The sequence below is a fragment of the Musca autumnalis genome, unplaced genomic scaffold (assembly GCF_047663935.1).
Source record: "Musca autumnalis isolate F117 unplaced genomic scaffold, ASM4766393v1 scaffold_3, whole genome shotgun sequence".
NCBI classification, from domain to species: domain Eukaryota; kingdom Metazoa; phylum Arthropoda; class Insecta; order Diptera; family Muscidae; genus Musca; species Musca autumnalis.
In genome coordinates this window covers 61,704,461-61,728,856 of record NW_027411866.1, presented here as the reverse complement: position 1 = coordinate 61,728,856, position 24,396 = coordinate 61,704,461, and the positions used below count along the sequence as shown (strand labels likewise).

Here is a 24,396-nt window from a genome sequence, read left to right as displayed (position 1 = left end):
TCGTTCCCAACGCCACTCATTCGCACCCCTACCGAACCGAGGGGGCGACCTCCCTTTGAACGTAGGGATCGCGTACACACCAAAATCCGGATAATGGTGGATGCTAAGTGATCATTGAATACCAGCTACAGATTATATATTTCCAACAACCGGTTAGTTTATATAATTACTAAGATTAAGAACTTATGGGTTCAAGAAAGAAATTCGTCTAGACTTAATGATGTCAATGTTCATGCCAAAGTGTATGTTACTATACAAAAAATTTAGATCACTGCACATTCTACTGACAGGTTCACATGACAAATAATTCGTGCGATGAAAATCAGTATACAATATTTCATAGTTTCTACTACATCTAATAGGAACATTTAATCTAATAGAAGAAATAAGGAAGTCTGAAGATATGTCGCCATTTAAAATTGTAAGTACAAAAATAGTGTTCATCATCATGCGTCTGCTTTTTAATGTGGGTAATCGTATTAATTTTAGCCTGCTAGGGTATGGAGGGAGGACAAAGTCACTATTCCAATGAATTTAAAATTGTAAGTACAAAAATAGTGTTCATCATCATGCCTCTGCTTTTTAATGTGGGTAATCGTATTAATTTTAGCCTGCTAGGGTATGGAGGAAGGACAAAGTCACTATTCCAATGAAAACTTCTCAAGGCAAAGAGTAAGAACTGTTTTTGAACAGATTCTATTTTATCGGCATAAATTCCATAGTAAGGATCCCATATTACTGACCCATATTCTAATATGCTTTATTCACCATTTGCTTTATTCACCATTGATATAATGTGATTATTAAAATCTAATTTTGGATCCATTAAAATGCCGAGATCAATAAACGATACTACGGACATCAAATCTGTCCCATTAATGTTATAATAACATGAAATTGGATAATTCCTGGTAAAGCACATATGTTTACATTTTTTAGGTTTAAATCCATATTGTTAAAGTCACACCACAGAGCGAAGCTATTTAGATCGTTTCTCTCTTTTACTACTTTTAATGATAAAAGTAGTAAAAGAGCGAACTGTAAAAAATGAGATACACATACAAGTATATATCGTCACCATAAATGCCGGAAGACGTAACCTACATGAAAATCGAAATTCGGTTTTTGATGGAATCAGATACATAAAGCTAAAATACATGCTCTGGCAAATCTGCAGTTGGGGCTGCGGCGGAGTTTCGTAATCTGACGACGACTCACTTTGGTCTGTGTTCGCGCAGCATGCAGCAACATAGTCCCTGTCGCAGTCCCTCGCGTGCACAAGTCCAGAGCAGCCTATTAGATGCACCCACATCTGACATCTATTGCATCTCACCGAAGTTTGGATATGGGTGAAGATGCGGATGTGGCAAACCGAGCACAAATATATTGGTCCTGGGTTTTCATCCGTCCCGGCACGGATCAAAAGAATCCGGAGCAGGCATTCCGGAAATCCAATAAAACCCATCAAATATGGAAATTAAACCCCTCCTGGAAAACCTGAAATTTTTGGGTAGTATATTCTTTCCCAAGCAAAAATTTATGCGAAATCGGGTTCACGGACATAACGATTGAGGTCCCCACTGACATAATTAGGAAATATTTAATAGTCATTATTCTGAAAGTCAGTAAAAGGGATCCAGAAAGCTCAGACAAGTTCAACTACCACCATTTCAAAGGTCAGATCATGACATATTAATCTTATTTGTTTAAATTGCTGATGTAATTAACAACACTTAACTAATAAATACCTCGGGCCAAAATCTTGACATCAACCCTTACAAAATTTTTGGGTCCATTTTAAGAAAAAAAACTGTAAAAAGATCCCCCAACGATGTAGAGTGGAACATGCCGTGCCTTAATTTTTAGTTAACTAAGCTCATTAAAACTCCAATGAATGTCCAAAGTGGATAAACAACTTATTGAGGAACACTACTTTGGCAGTTCTCCAAGAAACCATAGATTTTGTAATTTCTGCAATTCTTTGTCAACCCCAAGTACTAGATAATTCTTATTTTAGTGTGCATTTGCTATAAATCGCAAAAAACCTTTATATATTTTGACGGAATTTTGTTTTGAGGACCAATAGCAAAAGATTTGCACAAAAAACCATATAGCTTTTACCAGGTCTTCGGAGTCGATCCATTTTTCCTTCGACTCCGAATCCAGGCAAGTTTTTTTCACGACTCCGACTCCGAGGGTAATTTTCTATACCACTGAAAATGAATAAAACCTGGACCATTTTTAACTTTTTCCTGTATTTGGACCATATATGTATGTTTATATGTTGTTTCCCTAAGGTATTTTCTAATGTATGTTCCATAATAATTTTGCTATATCTTACATCGAAAAGTAGCAGCAGAAACAATTGATTTCATAGACAGAGCGACATGACATTGAAATTATTATATCATCCTTGTGAAGGTAATGGCAATGCCGATACTTTAACATGCAAGGAGAGATCGCCATGATGTCTAAGCATTTCTCTGCATATTTCATCAAAAATTTAACGCTTTCGGAAGTAGACATGCTTTGTTCGGGACTATGATATATGAGAACAAAATCTTCTTTGGATTGTTTGTTGTAGAAAAGCAATCATAGTAGTTATTATTTAGTTGGCCATGTTAATAATAATCATAGCAGCCTATGAAATTTAATGATATATAGTAATGTTTCATGAAATATGTATTCAGTCTTCTCTCTGTTTTTCTTGTCAATAAATATCTTTTCATATATAAAACATTCTTGTTAGAACCAATGAAATCTATAGTAGGTTATGAGCGAACAAAAGGATAACGTTGGTATACCGCAATTTAATGTATGCGGATATGATGAATGGCAGTTTCGAGTTTTTTTTTTTTTTGTTTTTTTTTTTATTTGACTTTATTCAGTGATATTAATTTACAAATTTCAAATGTTGCCCCAGCGCCTAAAGGCTTTTTTGGGGCGAATTATTTAAATATAATCTAAAGGACGTTAATGTAATTCATTAATTTGAAGATTATAAGATAATATTAATATGATATTTTATCTCAACATTACAATCTACGTCAGAAGCATTTCAATGTTGCTTAATAAAAATGACTTAATCGCTGCCTTGAATGATGGTATGCTCGCGAGGTTCTTTATGGAATCAGGTATGTGGTTATATTCGTTGCAACCATTATGCTTAATTCCTTGTTTGCATATTTCCAATCGGCACCTTTCAATTTTAAGGTTTGAGTTATTTCTGGTGTTTATTGCAGTCTGATTTCTTTCAAATCTAATTGGGTTTACTCCTGTGTTATGCAAGGCCTTATATATATATGTCAGTACTTGCAGTTTATACAATCCAAACAAGGGTATAATGTTTGTAGCAATGTTTTCATATAGCTCTTTTGTCGGATATAACCGTGGTAAATTAAATACTATTTTAAGGGCTTTGTTCTGTGATCTTTGCAGGGACTTCAATTCCACGCTGTTTTTGTAGCCATATATAATTGCCATGTAGTTTAAGTGGCTTTGAATTAATGAATTATAAAGCAAAAGCTTTGTTTTCACATTAAAAATATTCTTGAATTTATACAATATTCCTATTGCCGGCGCTATTTTCGTTCTTAACTCTCTGATGTGTAAACCCCATGTTAAGTTTTGCTGCATATTTATACCCAAATATTTCAATGTTTGGCATTCGAAAATTTCTGTATCTCCAATAGAGACTCTGAAAGATGTGTCATTTTGCGAACAACGGGGTCGGAAACGAATAATTTTTGTCTTCGAGGAATTAATTATCAACTTGTTCAATCGACAATACTCCAATATGAGTTCAGCATCATGCTCTATTTGAAATTTTAGTATGACATCGTGATTGTAGGGATAGAGAAGGGTAATATCGTCAGCGTATATAACTAATTTACCAAAGAGTCTCAAATTAGATATATCATTTAAGTATAATGTAAATAACAGGGGTCCCAACACGCTTCCCTGCGGCACCCCATGTTCAATGATTCCACTATCTCCTTTCACTCCATTAATCTCCACATATTGTTGTCTGTTAGTTAAATAACTTTCAAATAGTTGGAGTTCATTTCCTTTCACACCGTAGTACGGAAGCTTGGCTAGCAGAATACGATGATCAACAAGATCAAATGCCTTTGAAAAATCATAAAATGCAGCACCAACTCCTGCATTTTTATTTAGAGTTCATATTCATTTTGAGAATTTGAACCTGGTGGATGTTTTAACGGATAATCCTCCTGCAGAAAACTTCTGCAAAGCAAGAATTTTTTAAAGAAGGATAAGAAAGCAAGAGACAAATTGGTATCGTTTATAGGCAATGATTGTCTGGGATACGTTCGTGAAAAGAAGACAGCCAAAGAGATGTGGGAGAGTCTGAAGAACGTATTTGCTAAGAAATCCATTACAAATCAAGTCTTGACCAGGAAGCAGATTCTGAACCTACGTTTGAAAGAAGGAGAGTCTGTAGCGGAACACCTAATGAAATATGAAAATTTAATCAGGAATCTTAAGATGGCTGGGGCTGAAGTTGGAGTCAGTGACGTTATTACGCAGCTTTTTATGACATTGCCAGAGAAGTTTAATCCATTAATAACAGCTTTACAAAATTTGAACGAATCTCAGTTATCCTACAATATGGTAAAAGAGCGACTACTCTTGGAAGAAACAAAAATGGCTCATCGTTCAGAAGGGGACGAAATTCTAGCAAAAACAGCATTTGAAGGGAAAAAGAATTTTAGAGGAAATTTCATGGTCGATGTCATAAATGCCGCACATTTGGACATAAAGCAATTGATTGTCGCCAAAGAGAGGCTAGAAGTACCTCAAAAGGATGCAAATTCACACAAAAGTAGAATAACAAATCAGTTTGTTTTATGGCAGATGCAGATCTTTCAAATTCTGGTAAGTCTTGCGTAACATTTAAGCTAGATTCTGGTGCAAGCGATCATTTGGTGAATGAGAAATGGTATTTCGATTCAATGTCAATGTTGGCAACTCCCGTGGAAATAAAAGTCGCTAAAGATGATCAATATCTGATTGCCAACCATAAAGGCGTAATCAAAGGAATGAGTAATCGAGATTTTGATGTCGTACTGAAGGATGTATTATATGTACCCAATCTCAGAGACAACTTACTATCTGTAAAAAAGATGACATCAGCCGGCATTGAAGTGCGATTTGTTAAAGAAAAGGCATATATAATGAAGGGGAAAGGCCACATAGGAACAGCATACTTACGTGGAAGTTTATATGAGATCAGTTTTAACATTAACGATCATGTGGTGAATTATTCAAACGTCGAAAAGAATCAGCTGTGGCATAAAAGATATGGTCATCTTGGATCAAGCTCCTTTAATGAACTGGTAAATAAAAAGATGTAATGGGCATTGATATAAAACCAGAAAAAATCGACCACTCGTCCACTATAAAGAATTCACTCTGATGTATGCGGACCAATTCATTCTGTAGCTTGGAATGGTTCCAAGTATGTTGTATCATTCGTCGACGACTATACCCATTTTACAGTAATATATCCCATCGCCAAAAAGTCTGAAGTATTTCAAAAATTTGTTGAGTATGAAGCCATGGCTGCTGCACAATTTGGTGTGCCAATTTAAAAAATAAGAGTAGACCAAGGCCGAGAATATTGTTCACATGAGCAAAGGAAGTGGTATGCCATGAATGGAATTCAAGTAGAGGAAACAATTGCCTACACCCCTCAGCAGAACGGGGTGGCCGAAAGATTCAATAGGTCGCTGATGGAAAAAGTAAGAAGTATGCTTCTAGAATCAAATGTACCAAAGAATATGTGGAACGAACCTGCTTTGACAGCTTTTTACTTAATCAATAGAAGTCCAACAAAATCTTTAATAAATACAACTGCAGCAGAAATGTGGTACGGCAGCAAGCCAGATGTTGGGAAATTCAAGGTGTTTGGTTGCAAAGCTTATGCTTGGGTACCGAAACAAAAGCGAAAGAAACTAGATTCGAAAAGTCAAAGATTAGTTATGTTCCGAACGGATACAAGTTATGGAATATGCAGGAAAAGAAGATAATAATTCCAGAGATGTCAAATTTGATGAAACGTGCTTTCCATATAAGGAAGATATCAACATAGTAAATCCTTTGAAAACACAAATTATAAGAAGTAACATGCAAGAAGAGGATGATGAGATTAGCGTGTCTGTTACTCTGACACCTATCGACATTACAGAGAGCACACCTGACATGGAGATTATTGATAATGATAATGCAGATTTACCACCACCAGTTACCACATCAAATGGAAATACTACTGAATCAAGTGACAGTGTAGAGGATACACCCAGAAGTCAACGTACTAGGCACGTTCCCAACAGATTCATGGGATTCAAGTTAGGATTTTCGGCATACATTAAAGAGCAAACACCTATGGACATTCCAGAAAAATTCTCGAATATAGCTGGTAGATCTGATGAAAATGTGTGGATTCAAGCAATAAATGACGAACTGCAATCACTGGAATTAAACAAAGTTTGGAAAATTGAACGACCTCCCAAAACAGCAAAATTATTGAAATCAAAGTGGATTTTCAAAATCAAGTATGATGGAGATGGGAAGCCATTAAGGTACAAAGCGTGGTTAGTTGTAAAAGGGTTTCTACAGAGGAAAGGTGTGGATTATAATGCACCTGTGATCAAGCTTTCTACTGTCCGTGTTTTATTAGCCATCGCTGCAAATAAAGATTTATTTTTATATCAAATGTATGTAAAGACTGCCTTCTTGAATGGTGAGCTGAAAGAAGAAATTTTTATGCAAGTACCAGAGGGGTTTCAGCACTAGGGTTATGACTTTTTGACATTTTTCCTCAAAAATGATTTCCTGTAGCAGGGATGAATGAACTTTTGCCTATTAATCACTATGCTATCGTTTATTCCATTGAAATATAAAAAAAGTTCACGCACAAATCGATTTTAAAAAAATAATGTTTTGAAAAAATATATGAAATGAAAAAAAAAATTTTTTTAAAAAAATTATTTTTTGTTGCGCGAATGAATAAATATAAGCCTAATAATAACTATAATAACGTTTATTTCATTCAAATATTAAAAAAGTCGCGAAAAAAGTCACTTTGAAAAAGTTTAAAATTTTTTGTTTTTTGTTAAAAAATTATATTTTTGAATAAAAGCGTTTACGACATTTTTACGATTCTCAGAATTGAAGAAAAATAGTGAGAAATAAATTTTATGTCATTTTAATTATCTCATGTGGCTCTAAAGTTTATTTTCAATTATATATCTGTTTTCAGTGACTTCAAAAAATTGTCCATAATTTTGATAAATTCAAATTTTAAAATCATTTTGTGCGTGAGGTTTTTCACCGAATGACCTTATAATTAAGATTTTATGTAATCTTATGGCAAAACTCATCACGCTGTGATACAGGGATATGAGGTTGTAAAAAAGTCATAACCCTATTCAGCACACAAAGATATGGCATCTCAACTTTTAAAATCTATCTACGCACTATACGTAATTTGCCCTATTTTTGAGGCAAAAATGAATAACAGCGGAATTAAAGGATTTTTTAACTTTTCAAATTATTTATGATTAGATAGGATTAGATTTCTCGGATATAAGGAACAACGGCTATAAGCATCTACGTATATAACGAAGAAAGCTATTTCTTCCAATGCCATTTTCATTAGTTTTCTTATACACAACAAACTGTTGAAAACGATCACGGTAGTAAGTAACAAAAATTTTGTCCCCGCGTCTAGATTTCCAAACGAATTATTAATACAATTTTGTATATTTTTTGGACATACGTTAATAAAGCCGACTTTAGTACACCTATAAAACGTATTTAATGATTCATATGTAAAAGAGAGATAAAATAAAATTTACTACTACCGCGCCGTTTACAAAAACCACGGATATAACGAACAATTTGTCGCCATTACTTATTTACTTGCAATGAAATTTTAAACAACAATATTTTTAATATTCATTATTTATTTCCTCAAACCAAACTTACACAATTTTAAGACTTTTTATTGAGAAGTAACTTTATAAAATCTGATAAATATCAAAAAACGGGCAAAATCGGGTTTTCAAACCTAGTAATACCAATGCAGAAGACTTTCAGTAATGTGTTCTAGGTGGCCAAACCACGGCCAAGCACGGTCAATTTAGTATAAGTCTATATGAAGTGGGTTTAAGAAAAATAAAATATTTGTTTCCGACTTTTTGTGTTTTTTGGTCGCTACCCAAAATGTTTATGCTAAATTATATATATATTAAATAAATTCCTCCCGCAATTGCCAATATATTCCATTTTACATATATTTATATTTGGTTTATTTTCCCGCGGTTTTAAATACATTGAAATAAGCCTTATAATATATATTTTTGTAAGTTTTCTTCGAAATTCTCACTTTGGCGGCAATTTAAACCGCGATAACGGCGATATTTTGAAAAATATCATTCTTAATATGAATTTTGACAATGTTCTTTTGACATGTTCTTTTTTCAATACCAACTAAAAAATTATTATTATTAAAATTTGTAAAATCGACTTTTTGCCTCAAATACTGTGCAAATTACCTACCGGTTTACCGGTTAAAATCAGGCACCGAAGTGTTGGAACGAGACTCTTAATAAATACCTTATCACATTGGGATTCAATAGATCAAGTCATGACATTGGCAAGTAGCTAAAAGGGTGTTGAGGTATATAAAAGGGACATTGCAAACAAAATTGAATTATGAAAAAGAAAAGGATGAACCTCCCTTGGTAGGATTTGCAGATGCAGATTGGGCCGGAGACGAAGTTGACCGAAAGTGAGTAAGTGGTTGGTTACCTTGGTTAAGTATTCGGATGTACCGTATCCTGGCCAAGTAGAAAGCAGCAGACTATGGCTACCTCATCGAGTGAATCTGAATATGTCGCATTGAGTTCTGCTGTTTCAGAAGCAATTTGGTTACGTGGCTTACTTCAAGATTTAAATGTCATTCAAAATTAACCTGTGACAGTTTATGAAGATAATAGGGGATATATATTCATGGCGTCAAATGTTGAGACTAAGAAATCGAAGCACATAGACATAAAGCATCATTTTATAAGAGACTACATTGATAAAGGAATTGTCAAGAAAGATCCTATCGGAACATGTGATCAATTGACCGATATCTTCACGAAATCCCTAAATAATAAATTTAAAAAACTATAAAAATGCATTGGCTTATATGATTGAGAAGGTGTGTTGTAAAAAAACAACCATAGTAGTTATTATTTAGTTGGCCATGTTAATAATAATCGTAGCAGTCTATGAATTTTAATGATATATAGCAATGTTTCATGAAATATGTATTCAGTCTTCTCTCTGTTTTTCTTGTCAATAAACATATTTTCATATATAAAACATTCTTGTTAGAACCAACGAAATCTATAATATTGTTTAATGCAAATGCCAAAACTTTTAAATGTATATAAGTGTTATCCGTATCATAAGTATTTAATGAGGTAAGCAATCCAAGACCAGTTTTTAAACTGGATCCAATCCAAAAGTTTGTAGAACCTAACATAAGCCCACATATTTTGAACTTTTGTGTAATTGTACCCGAAAGATCAAAATAAGCAAATAGGCAGACCAGTAGGTCTTTGCATAGAAATTGTTGTGATCTCTTCATTGAAGTCCAGTATGTTTCTTCATAAAAGAAACATATTGGACTTTATGTTGATGATCAGTACGATTTCTCATAGAAGACCACAAGATCGTTTATAGTAGTCCAATATGCCCTCTCATAAAAGAAAATATGAAAAGACCAGTAGAACTTCTAGCAGAAGATATGTAGGACTTCTATAAATTAAAACAAATGAGATCAATAGAGAGCTACATCTGGACACTAGCTTTCCACGAAATGTCGTGAAATTAAATTATATTAAAAGGTATATGCTAAATGCTTCATATTTCTAAGTTACATCGGTAAGGACTACACTTTGATCCCAATATATTGCCCACATAATGTCATAGTATATAGTAAGATACATAACGAAATATAATAAAGGACATATCATCAAAATGAACCACTTTAATAATATATAATATCAAATTTGGTACTATTAATCATGCGACAGGAATACTGGTAGGTTAGAAAGTTTGGGTATTATTCATTAGACATCGATTCCAAGAGATATGTTGCTTATTAGAGGCGGCTGCATTCCATACAATACATGTTAGAGGTCCTTATTGAAAGAGAAATATATTATCGGCTTAATTTTTGGAATTTCAATAAGTTACCTGAAAACTTTACATAATATTTTAAGCACATGTCCTAGAATTGCTGACAGGTAAAGCCAACTATTTACGAAGGCTTGGGTCATAATCTTGTACATAACGTTGCGATCCATATCCTGGTGGCATAAAAATCTGTAATTTTCCTTTTATATGAAAATATTTGTCTTAAAGTTCATAACTATAATGGAGGTTATTCTGAACGAACATTATCGTGAGTTTGCCCACTTTCTCCCTTAAGTTGAAACGGCGTAAAGACAAAAACTCAGGGGGAATTTTAGATCAGAATAACCCCCCTCCCACCTTTTTCGACGTTATTTGCCGCTAAGTTTCCGTCCATAAAGCGATATAAGACGATATTATTACGTCGGTATTTCATATTAAACTTAATACCTTAAGTCTGGATCTCTGAGTTTTTCAGTTTCCTGAAAATATAATAAAGTTTTGTCAATATGAATTAAATTCGCAATTAAAAACCATATGTAACAAAATTACTACAAAATCCCTCTAATATAGTTGACTTTATCTATTCTCAGCCATGTGGCTAAAATATGATGTAAAGTTTTCTAGCACCTAACGTCAGTAAAGATCCAAAAATTAGGCCGATAGTGTTTTCTTCTTTTAATAAAAGCCTTTAACAACAATAGGACATTGTCACCGTGTAAATTCTTATATGAAACTTATATCTTAAAATTGATGCCATATGGATAAAACTAAAGCTTTCTAACCAAAAGTCATTCTATGAAATGTTCAATAGTAACAAAATTGAGGTTTCATTAAATTGGTTCACTTTGACTGTGACCTCTGTGTTTAATGACAATGAGAATTACAATGATAATGCGTGGGTAATATATTTGGATCGAAGTGTATTACTTACCGATCAAACTTAGAATTATTAAGCATTTAAAGTATTATGAAGGTGGTTCAGCTTCAGCGTGAGTTACTGTATTTGTTTGTATTCTTATCGGAACCTGACCTCCATACAGAATTTCGTAAATGTCTTTAATTTTGCCTGGAGTTTGATTAAAATATTAATGGACATATGGACTGGACGGACGATCTGGCACACATAGCTTGATCGTTACATTTTGTCGATATATGAAGATTGGTATACCAAAAGGGGACCCCCTACGACTACTATTTCGTAGTGTCACATCCTTTTCACTTTCCACATTATAGTGTAGGGTGTAAATAAGTGGGATCTAAAACCAGTGTTCCAAAGTGTATATAAGTTTTGCCATAAATGTGATGGTATGTTAAATCGTTTCAGTTTGACGAAAAGGTGCAATCATAATTATATTGTCATCGAACTTTACATATCGTTGCAAAAATGATGTGGATCAATTGGATCAAAAAATAATTATAATAAAGTCTTTGCTTACATTTTTTCTCATAGTTTTCTTATAAAATGAATAAACGATTCCCAAAATTTATTAATGTTCATCTTTCTACCATATACAAATAAAATAAAAATTCTTTTGATAAAAGCTTCGTTCCCGTACTTTTAATGGTAAAACTCGTAAAAGAGAGAACTGTAAAAAATTTTTTCTCACACAAAAGTTTTTTGAAATAGTTCGGGAACGGAAAAATGGAAAATACGTCAAAAAAAACTGGAACAAATGACAAAGCCGGCGTATCAGCCAATCAGGCGCCGGCAACCATGTTACTATTTTTTACACGCTCAAATTTGTCGAGTAATAAGTTTTTAAAGAGAACGCCATTCAGCGCCACTTTTGTTTAAAGAGAAGTGAACATTTTACAATTTTTTGTGTACGGGAACTGTTTTTCGTGTAAAATGTGTTAAATTCGTAAAATTTGTAAAAACTTTTTAGTTCTGGAACAATTATTAGAAAAAAACGAATTTTGACCGGAGTCGGAGTCGAGCTTTTTTCACGACTCCGACTCCAGCAAAATTTGTTAGACTCCGCCTCCAGACGAACGATAAACGAACAATTATTTACTTAGCTGGCCCATTACAGAACATTTGTTCCATAGACCGAACTAAGAAAAGATCTCCAATGCTCTCTGCTTTGTGCTTCGCTTTCTGGAATACCGCGCCTTGTCATCTCTTCATCCACTTGTTTGCGCCATCTATTCTTTGGCCTACCAATTCTGCGTGCACCGAATTTATACACATTTTAGGCGGTTCATCATCGCTCATTCTTATGATATGGCCTAGCCAACGCAATCACTGCATCTCGATACGCTTATCTATACTGATGTCTATACAACTCGTGGTTCTTGCGACATCTATATTCACCGTTAACGCAGATTGGTCCGTAGATCTTTCGAAGAATTTTTCTCTCAAACACGCCAAGCACTGTCTTATCTGCTTACGCAAGTACCCGGGCTTCGGAACCATACATCAGCACGGGTAGTATCAGTGTTTTGTAAAGCGTTATTTTTGTTTGACGAGTTGTGGCTTTGTTTTTAAAGTGCTTACTTAAGCCAAAGTAGCATCTGTTGGCCAATACAATTCTTCTTTTTATTTCACAACTGATGTCGTTTGTTGTGTTTACGGCGGTGCCGAGGTATACGAAGTCTTTTGCTACCTCAAAATTATAGGAACCAACTTCAACAGTTGGTCCGAGCTCGATGGACGCATTGCGCGTCGACACCGTCAACTCGGTCTTCTCGCCGTTTACTGCCAGACCCACTTTAGCAAATTCTCCTTCGGCCATCATAAAGGTATCGGTTACTTCTTTTACTGATCGTCCCATGATGTCTATATCATCAGCATAAGCAAGTAACATGTGGCTATTGTTGTAGATTGTGCCACTTCTTTTGACGTTTGCCTCTCGTATAACCTTTTCTAGCAGGTTGTTGAAAATATCGCATGAAAGGCTGTCTCCTTGCCTGAAACCTCGTTTGGTACAAAACTCTTCGGAGAGGTTCTTTCCTATTTTAACTGAAGATCTTGTGTCACTTAGAGTCAATTTGCAAAGCCGAATGAGCTTTGTGGGGATACCAAATTCAGACATGGCTTGGAATATCTTCGGGCTGTCGAAGGCTGCTTTATAATCGACAAAAAGGTGGTAGGTGTCGATCTGCATCTCTTGGGTCTTCTCCAGGATTTACCGCAGGGTAAATACCTGGTCGATGGTGGACTTGCCAGGTCTAAAGCCGCATTGGTAAGGTCTAATTATTTTATTGACCATGGGCTTTAGTCGTTGGCACACTATCCATGACACTATCTTGTAGGCGATAGGGAGAAGACTTATGCCCCTATACTGGAGCATAAAGTCCTATCTCCTTTCTTATAGACGGGACATAGTATGCTTAGGTTCCAATCGTCGGGTACGCGTTCTTCCTGCCAGATGGAGCTAACTAGCTGATGCATACACCTTATCAGCGTGTCGCCTCCGGTTTTAAACAGCTCGGCTGGTAGGCCATCTGCTCCTGCTTTCTTATTATTCTTCAGCCGGTTTATTGATGTCTTTACCTCATCTTGGCCGGGTGGTATACATTCAATACCATCTTACGGGATTGGATCTGTGGTATCTTCGTCGACTTCGCTACTATTCCATATCCTTAGCACACTATCTGTATCAGATACCAGATTGCCTTGCTGGTCTCTACAGGAGGATGTGCCAGTTCCAAAGCCATCAGTTTGATGTTTCACTCTTTGGTAGAATTTTCGGACTTCATTCTGTTTCCTGTACATCTCGATTTGTTCACACTCCCGTTTTTCCATCTCTCCCTTTTTCCTGCGTAAAAGACGTTTCTCCTCTCTCCTTTTCTCCCGATACCTCTCTCGTGCGCTACGCGTTGCTACTGATTGTAAAGTAGCCCCATATGCCGCATTTTTCTCTTCGGTAGCAGCACGACACTCCTGGTCATACCATGAATTCCTTGGTGGAGGTCTCTGGTAACCAAGTACTGATTTTGCGGCTGTTTGCATGGAGAGGGCAATGTTTTGCCATTGTCCTGATATGTTATCAGGACGAGGGGTGCTTTGATTAAGCAATTGCACCAGTTGAGTGGAATATGCTGCGGCTATCTGTTGTGATTGCAGCTTACCGATGTCCAACTTCCGTGTTGTGTCTGTTCGCACTTTGTTTGCTACGTTTAATCTGGTACGTACCTTTGCTGCAACAAGGTAGTTGTCCGAGTCTTTTTTTTTCATTCGTTTGTTTCATAGTAGGCTGCTTTTTTCTAAGGGAGGGTTGCTAACCCGGCGCCCAAACCCACGTTTTAACGGATGTTAAAGGCAGCTACCCCAGGTGACACCACAATTTTGGACTTTACAATACATTTGTTGTTGTTGCAAAGACCAACATTGTAAAAAATTTCATATTAATTGTTCGTCAATGGCAACAAATTATGTAAAAAAATGATGCGGTTTTTGTGGAAATCTCTTGCTATTGGTCCTCAAAACAATATTCCGTCAAAATATGCAAAGACTATTTGCGATTTATAATAAATCGGTCAAAAATATGAATCACCTACTATATGGGAGTGACAATAAAATTGCCAGATCTATGGTTTCATGGAGAATTACCATAGTTGTGTTCCTTAATGAGTTGTCTATCCACTTTGGACATTCATTGGAGCTTTAATGAGCTTAGTTAACCCAAAATTAAGGCTCGGCATGTTCCACTCTAAGGGTACTGGTTTCCGTGATTACCGTTATGCTTAAGCTCTCAGTAGCCAGAGCCGTTACGCACATTATATTTGTAATTTTCACTTATAAATATATTTGTTAAATAAATAAATAACCGTTATTTCTTTGCATAATAGCCGTTCCAAAGTCTCAGCAACACCCAGAGAAAGAATGACAGCATACGTTGGTCGAAATGAGCACGTCGTTGTCAATTTGACAACGAGATGGTGTCAACGGTTTCGAGAATAGACGACGTACCGTGTTCAAAGTGATATTAACACCATTCGTGGTCAGATTAAAAAAATTACAACAGCAGTGGTCAAATAAAATTGAGCACTCATGTGCTCTTATTGGCACCGTACTGTATTGATTTTGAACCGACTTTTTTCCCTCTGTGTAACTATGATAGTTTTTCACTTCATTGGTTGTAGATCAGCTATACGAGCTACAGGTTTCCAAACGTCGGCTTCTGCATTAGTATTCCTGCAATACCTACGGGGTGTAGTTTATGGCCCAGAAATTCTATAGTTTCCTTTAAAAGTATGATTTTAAATATAGGGCCTAAAGTATTTAAATTGTTTTATGTGTTGCAGTTGTTCTTCTTCTGTTGGGAATCCGATTTCGCTGATGTCTCTTCCAATAACGTCTCTATATTCGTTTATCAATTTATGTAACATTATCCGGGGTTTCGCAATTAATTTCAGATAAGGCAATTGGTTTTCATTCCGTTTACGTGTCGTTAATACATTAGCTTATTCCAATCGTTTATCTTGATCGTTTACTGTAAGCAGTATTTTGTTGTTCGTAAAAATGTTGTTTCCAAGAATAAAGTCTGGGGTAAAAATATGATCATCCGCATCGTAAACGTCTGCCGTAATTTTAATATCGATAGCAAGTTTTGTTGTCATAACTTCTCCGATGACAAACGTTCCTCCACACACTCCCTTATTGCGTAAATTACATTTTCTGCATTCACTGCCGGTATCAATCATATGATATTTTAAACCATTTATCGTTGGTTGGTGTGCCTTTAGCATGAACTTTGTGACAATCTCGGCATCGTTCTTTACGATGCGGTTTTGGGCATTTACTGAAAATATGTCTAGTTTCGGAGCAGTTGTAACACACTATCTTTGGGTCCGCTTTCTTAGGTTTATCGGCATCATCCTTTTGGTATGAATCGCGTTTCACCATTGGAGGTGTTTTGTTTCGCATTGTTCTAAACCGTATTGGTGTAATTGCTTATTGTAGATCTCGACGCTTCAAACCGTCATGAGTGTATTTAACTACTGCTGTTTCGCTTAACACATATCGTCTTCCTAGTGTTCGCATTCTAAAACAATAATCGCTGATGGACTCGTCTTGATTTTGTACCGTTCTTGTCATCTTGAAATAAATGTTTGCTCCATCCGGGTTCGTTTCGAAAAAGTTTGGTGTTGAATCAATCTACAATTTTCCTGGACCTTTTAACTTCCCGTATACGACTAATAACAGAAGGGTTTCTTCGCATTCGTTGCATTATCTACCATATCGATGAAATGTTCTACACTGAGTGTTGAATCTTTTGTTGGATCGTTCTCCGGTCGTAATTGGTTTTCTGTGTAGTGACTGGCTATCGTTGCTATCGTTTTCTGCTAAACTTACGGTGGTGGTGTTATTTGATGTTGTTTCTGTACGACTGTTTTCACATTTTCCAACATTTCTTTTAAAGTATTGATTTGAGATTGAATTGACACTTCTTCGTCTACACAATCAATATCTTCACACTCACCTCATCACTACCAAGAGCTTCTTTTTTGCCGCCGCGTTTAAATTTCGTTCGCGGAGTAACCGTTTTAATACGTGAACTTTTAATGTAAAATGCCAAAAAATAATGCTAAATGTTAGGTTATTTTTTAATAAAATAACATCTTCATATAGCGCCCATAGAACGTTCCCTTTCATTTTCGGTATTTTGAAGGTTTCAGCGTCAACCATCCGAAATGACTGAAATTTAATATTTAGTCTTTGAAAATTGTCAGAATAGGTCCACTTCTTCATATAACCCCCATTGAACGCTACCCCCGATTTTGGGTGTTTTGAAAGTTTTAGGCACATTATTCAACAGAAGGACAATGATGCCGCGCCATGTGAGCTGTTTTAAAGAGTTTTGCTACATTTTTCTTCTGATGTGGACGTAACTTGGTATTTTGGAATCTCAATGGATGGAAAACCTCCCCGCAGAAAGTTATTAACATAAAGTGATTAGCATCAGCTAAGATATTCAGTTCCTCCAAGGAATAAACCTTTCATAAACGATAGGAAACAAATTTTTCCTATTTACTTCAAAACAGTTCGTGGTGGAGGGTATAAAAAGTTCAACCCGGACAAACTTGTCTTTTAATCACTATGCAAATGGTTGCCATGATTACACTATGCAACACTGAAAATGCAAACAACTTCTAGTATGCATTTTTTGAAAGTACATATTTAGACTACAAAAACCCTAGTAGGGTTTTGTCCTGCCAGATCCAGTTCGGATTTTATGGCCTCATCTACACCGGGGTAAATCTACACTTTTTTGTATTTATCAGGCCTTTATCTCAAAAACGAATAGGAATCTGGCCTTGCTGTCTTCAACAATATTGTAGCCCTAAACTAGTAGAACTTATCTTTTGAAAATACCACATAAGAAAAACTCCATTTAGGGCATCAAAATCTATAAAATCTAGAAAATTTTACATAATTGCTTAAATTCTGGTCAGTATCGGCTAAACTATTGGGAGTTGAACCAAGTAACCTTTTGCAAAAATCTTCCAAATAAAGTTCTCAACAATTCTTTAGAACATTCTGAAACTCTAAAATGCTTACTTCATGTTGTTTCAGCGGTATTTTGCATCATATCTTTTACAACACGTATTTCAAACACAGTTCACACCAACAGTTTATTCTCGAATTTCGGATTTCACTACATTATTGACATTTTTATTAAATCGTCCTTGAAAAATGTACTGAAAACAACGGGATAGAGGCATTTTACAACAATGACATGTTCTGAAGAGTTGTGTATTACATTCCAGGGAATATTTTTCCAAAAGAAAATATTAAGAAAAATTAAGGGTTTTGGAGATACGGTGCGAAATGTATAAAAATTGTGGAATTTTTGCATATATTTTGAAATTTGAGGCAATAAATGTAGTTTTTCGAGTTTATTATGTCTCCAAATATTTTATTCTTGTCCTTATCTACAAATTTGCTTTAGTGGTCAGAAGAAGATTCGCATTGGTTTCAGAGATATAGCCTCGAATTTCTTTAAAAACTCAATATTTAGCCATGTTTAGATGGGGCCATAAAATCCGTGCTGGATCTGACACAACAAAACCCAACTAGGGTTTCTTGTCGTTTGGGTCTGTACTTTCAAAAAATCCTCAGTTCGAATTGTTTGCACAAGATCACCTTAAAAATGTTGCACAGTGTTATATTTTTAAATGTAAAGTCAACCAAAAATTGTATTTTTTGTAAAAAAAATGCAAAGAAAAATTCTAATTGCTAAGTGGAAATTCATTCTAAATTCTAAATTCAAAAAATAATGCTACATTTAGCTGCAAAAATGCTATAGTGGTGACACTGTTATTTTTCGTTTATTATATTAATGTTTACGTTCGTTTTGTTATGATCACTTTTCTATTGTCGCTCCGTTTATTAATCCTTTGTCCTTTTTCGTTCGCAGTCGTTAATCGTTTTTATTATTCCTACTACGTTCAATAATTATTGTTTTGTTTTCGTTACGTTCACCACTCACGATCCGTTTGAGTTTTTTAATTATAGTTTCGTTTCGTTTCGTTTCATTACGTTTGAGTTTTTCTTTACATCTGTGCTAGTTTTACATTTTCCGTTTGAGTCGTTTCGTTTGATTTGAGTTGTTGCACTTCACATCACATTTCGTTCTCTCCGTTCGTTTTTAATTGTCGTTAAATTTTGCAAGTACGCTAATCCTCTCTTTCCTTTGACATTCCAAATCGTTATCCCGTTACTTTACATTTCCCACGTAGGCAATCGATCACATTTGATGTTCTTAAAGGCGTGTATGGTCGTATGTATGTTCACAAGAATTTGTATACATATTTGCGTATGGGATGTTGATGTGTAACAATGTGTTCCCACCCAGTTGGAAGTTGTCTGCTATATGTCTTCAAGGTTGTTTCCAATCCATTGAAGACGGCTCGACGACAGCCCTTTGCGATCATCGACGACATTTTCACACAAATGTCGCAAAACTCGTGCGCGATAAGTTGAGCGACAAGGTAAGCGAAGTTGTCTTCATGGACGATAAAATGAACATTAACTTGTACCAAGGCACATTACAAGACATTTTCGTTCAGAATGTCACACATCGCACATGGAAGAGTGACAAATTTGGTGACACCGACAATTTTGAAATTTTTCTTTAATGAAATGGTCATCGCAGATTCAATTTCCTACTGGAAACAACCACATGATGTTTATCGTTTGTTTTTATTCACGTCATTGGCGCTTAGAAAAGTTGGTGTATTAGTAGTGGTAATATACTCTTTTTATTGCTAAACAATGGCATCCCAAAAATAAAGAGAGAATGTTTACACTTTTAAGTATGAGGGCGAACATCGCTGATTCAAGTACACTCTAAGTAAGAGAGAGGACCAAATGCAAAAACAACTCAGTGGGCGCCCTCTCTATACTTCTTTGCAAGGAAGCCCGTCTCAGGTGTAAACAGACAACATTTGGTAACATTTTGTAATAATTATTACACATAATACATAAAAAGACACAGCAGATACTTAGTCTTGTCTACGCTCCAGAACTATCACGTTATCGATCGATAAGTCGCGTATCTTAAGGTAAATCAAATAAACGAAAAAAATACACAATTAAATTCTTCAATTGTATTGAATACTATATTGTATTGTATTGACAACTCATTACATTATTTTTTATTTTCAGGCATTCTATACGATTTGTTTCAGGAAGACGGTAATCATCCGTGGTGTTTAACAATTCACTTCTCTAAATTTCCTGAGGATTTATTGGTCAAGTTTGAGACGAAGTAAGCATTAATTTTTTTTGTACAAATAAAACAAAAATTATTCAATATAAAGATCGAAGAGAACTGATGAGTTCAAGTGGCGTTGACCGAAACTATAGTCTTCTCTGTTTTTACCGCAAAATAAATCAATTTTAACTACTTAACATTTTTAAAATATGTTGAAAACTAAAAACAAAGCTGAGATTAATCTACATTACTTTACATATAACAAGCAATAAATCTGGCAACAAAACTACCAATGTGAATCTTCAAATTTACATTTTGATAATATATAATACTGAAAAGTTCTTATAACATCTCAGCAAAATGTTCGATTCCAAAGATGCCATTCAATCATGGGTGCAAGTGATATGGCATGTCATCGTTTTAGCATCATCATCGATGAATTTTATATGAGCGTGGACGCCAAAAGATGCTATTCGTTTTTGGATTCAAAGCATGCCATTTACACCAATGCTTTGACATGTCATTTTCACCAATGCTTTGGCATGTCATTTCCACCAACCCTTTGCAATGACATTAACATTTCGACGAGAGTTTTAACAACATTGGTTGTTATTTCGAGTTTCCGACAACATCAAGCCTATTGTAAATAATTAATCTTATATATTAAGAAAAATGTGTATAAATAAAAGCACAATATTTATCCCTATTGGATCGATGGAATGAGTTCAAATGCTGATGAAAAGATCGGATCTTTCACGACTTCGTTTAAACCAATGCAAAAGATGCCATGAAATCACGTCATCGCATGAAGGGGTTCCATGTGATGACGTGATTTCATGGCATCTTTTGCATTGGTTCAAACGAAGTCGTGAAAGATCCGATCTTTTCATTAGCATTTGAACCAATGAAAAGGAAGTCGTGAAAGATCCGATATTTTCATCAGTATTTGAACCCATGCAAGAGAAGTCGTGAAAGATCCGATATTTTCATCAGCATTTTTATTTATACACATTTTTCTAAATATATAAGATTAAATCTTAACAATCACAACGAAATCACAACCAACGTTGCTAAAACTCTCGTCGTAATGATAATGTCATTACATAGTGTTGGTGAAAATTACATGCCAAAGCATTGGTGGAAATAGCATGCCAAAGCATTGGTGAAAATTACATGTCAAAGCATTGGTGTAAATAACATAATTTGGATCCAAAAATGAATAGCATCTTTTGGTCTCCACGCTCATATAAAATTCATCGATGAAGATGCTAAAAAGATGACATGCAAGATCACTTGCACCCATGATTGCATGGCATCGAACATTTTGCTGGGATATTTATTAATTATAATACGACAAATTAATCTCTTTTTATCGAGAGTTGTTTTAAAAACCAAGATAATTGAGCTGCGGTAAATGTTTATATTTTTATTTATTTACTTACTTACTTAGTTGGCCCATTACAGAACATTTGTTCCATAGACCGAACTAAGAAAAGATCTCCATTCCTCTCTGTTTTTCCCTTGACTTTTTGGAATACCGCGCCTTTTCATTTCGTCATCCACTTGTATGCTCCATCGAAGCTTAGGCCTGCCGATTCTGCGTACACCGCCATGTGGCATGTATTCATACGCCTTTTTAGCGGGTTCATCATCGCTCATTCTCATGATATGGCCTAGCCAACGCAATCGTTGCATCTCGATACGTTTAACTATATTCATGTCTTTGTATAGCTTATATAGCTCGTGGTTGATACGACGTCGATATTCACCGTCAACGCAAATCGGCCCGTAGACCTTTCGAAGAATTTTCCTCTCAAACACACCAAGCACTGCCTTATCTGCTTGCGCAAGTACCCATGCTTCGGAGCCATACATTAGCACGGATAGTATCAGCGTTTTGTATAGTGTTATTTTTGTTTGACGAGATGTGGCTTTGTTTTTAAAATGCTTACTTTTTTTGTACAAGTTCCGATACAGGCGTATGTACTTGTAGGGGTTCTAAATCTACAGAGTAGTTTTAGAACCGAAATTAATTGTTGTCCAAAGACGAACAACAACAACAATTTCAATTATCACCTCAAGTGACATTCACTCTTCAAATCTTTTCTCATTACACGGGAGATTTGCCAATACCTAACCACCAGTTAATATGTCAACGACACTAGAATCATTGGTGCCACAAGGGACAAAATAAAATATATTTTATATTCTTCATAAAATCTTTCATATACAAACTACAACTTTTTCTTTATTCTTCATCATTTGTACACATACTGATACAATCGCTAATGAACATACAATATTTGGTCTTCAATACACTACATCATTTTCAACATCACTTTTATCATGTTGTTATGACATCAATACAGTGTAATGAAATTGTACTTTTTATATAAATCAATTCATTAACATAATTCCACATCTCGAATTAGTAGAACATTTCTTCTGTTCAAGTCGAACAATACTCTTTTATTGTTTTATGTCTCTTTTTGTTTTATTTGCCATACTTTCCATATTTCTGTTTTTATTTATGGGTCCATAGATATACCATCCAAAGATGGAATTTTGGAATGCTCGCAACTACATTTCTTTTAGTTCCATTTAATATAATGGATGTTATCAAATCACTGCCGATTAATATGTCCACTTGATCTGACTTTAGGAATCCTGGATCGGCAAGTTTCAAGTTATGAACTTCTCTCAAATTTGAAATATAATATGATTTATTTGGAACTAAACTAGTCAAGTTTGGAATGACTACGACATTTGCTTTTATATCGGAGTTACTTTTTTCTCCACACAATGTAATGCTACACATTTCATTACTACAAGCTACCACAGACCCACTAAGTCCACTTATATTAACATTTGATTGAATAGTTTTAATACCAAGTTTGTCTTTGATTTTTCTTGTTACAAAAGATCGTTTAGATCCGGTATCTAACAAAGCCCTTACAGTTAAGCTTTTCCCAGCAGTTTTAATTTTAACCAACGCTGTTGGCAACATAACGTCATCATCACTCATTGATAAATGCGTTTCTGTATTATGAATTTGGACTGCACCACTGGAAGTACATGGCATGTCATCTGTCGTGACATGTGATATAGTTTGTCTATTTGCCTCCGAACGAGGACTTTGAGAAGCACGTGTTGGTGAATTCGTACTCGTTGGAAATTGTGGCACATTCCCAATATGCAACTTCGTATGGTGCTTCTTCTTGCAATATAAGCATCTATGCATACTAGAACATTCTTGTGTTACATGTCCACTTTTAAGACAATTATTACACGAACAATTCTCCTGCGAAAATTCAATTCTTTCATTCACTGACATATTATTGAATCTCACACAGTTCTTTAGTATGTGGTTTTTACCACACATGACACATCCATTAGATAGTGTCGTATGCGCATTTTGATGCGCTGTAAATGCGTATTCAACATTGGTCGGAGGTACTTGTCTTCTAAGACTATCGATTCGCTCAAGAACTCGATGTCTGTTTCTTAGGGAATCTTCCATTTGAGACCATTTGGGTAGCTCTGAATGTGATTCGAGCGATTGTTCCCAAAGGGTCAAAGTCTCAATTGGAAGTTTGGTTGCACACAAATAAATTAATATCGGATCCCACTGATCCACTTTTACATTGTGTACTTTCAAAATAGCTAGACAGTCGCTAACTGTGGATTGTATTCTCTTGATATCTTCACTAGATTCAACCTTTGCTGGCGAAAGATTGAATAAAATTTTCAATTGATTATCCACTAATACTTTTAGATTTTCGTATCGCAATGATAATGCTTCCCACGCTAACGAAAAATGTTGATCACATAAAGGGTAACGATCCACAATTCTTCCAGCTTCGCCCTTGGTTTTACTTTTCAAATAATATAGTTTTTGGGCAGAAGTGAGTCTGGGATGATTACCATATATGGCCGTAAACATATCTCTAAGTGTTGACCATTCTTCATAACTTCCGTAGAAGTCTTGAGTGTCACAAGGTGGCACTTTTATGCAAATTTCCGACATATCAAAAGCAGCTGAGCTGTGAAATGGTGACGGATTTGTAACATCGCCTCTAGCGGTATTACTTTGATTTTTATCTTTTCTATTCTTTAACATTTCTAATAAATTGGCCTTTGTCGTTTGATAAATGTCTCTGACGGACTCAAACATTTGTTAGGCTTTCAATTAATATTTTTTCTCTTTCTCATCTTCTGTTGCAGTAAAAAAGACACATTCAAATGAACTGCGTACATTGTGGAAATCTTCATCAATCGATTCTATTTTAGTTTCTATTAAAGAATCCGAAAGATTTCTGGAGTATTTCCTAGTTTTCTGCACGTTTGCATAAGGCTGTCGGTTTTATAATTTTTTATTATTTATATTATACTATCAAACCATAACTATCGCTTTATTTATTTTAAAATAAAGTGTAATTATTTCGTAAATTGGTTTGTGTTTGTAGTATAATTTCCGTATTCTCAATAAAAATTTAAAATTATAAATTTTTATGAA

The 24,396-nt window shown here is 35.1% G+C and overlaps 1 protein-coding gene across 1 annotated transcript in view; it reads left to right on the top strand.

Annotated features, from left to right (window-relative positions):
- Positions 1–24,396, top strand: part of Atg5 (autophagy protein 5) — a 298,800-nt gene that overhangs the window by 116,456 nt on the left and 157,948 nt on the right. Inside the window, exon 3 of the mRNA XM_073979162.1 lies at positions 19,832–19,934. Within this exon, the coding sequence (XP_073835263.1) occupies positions 19,832–19,934 (103 nt within the window). The remainder of the gene's footprint in view (positions 1–19,831; positions 19,935–24,396) is intronic.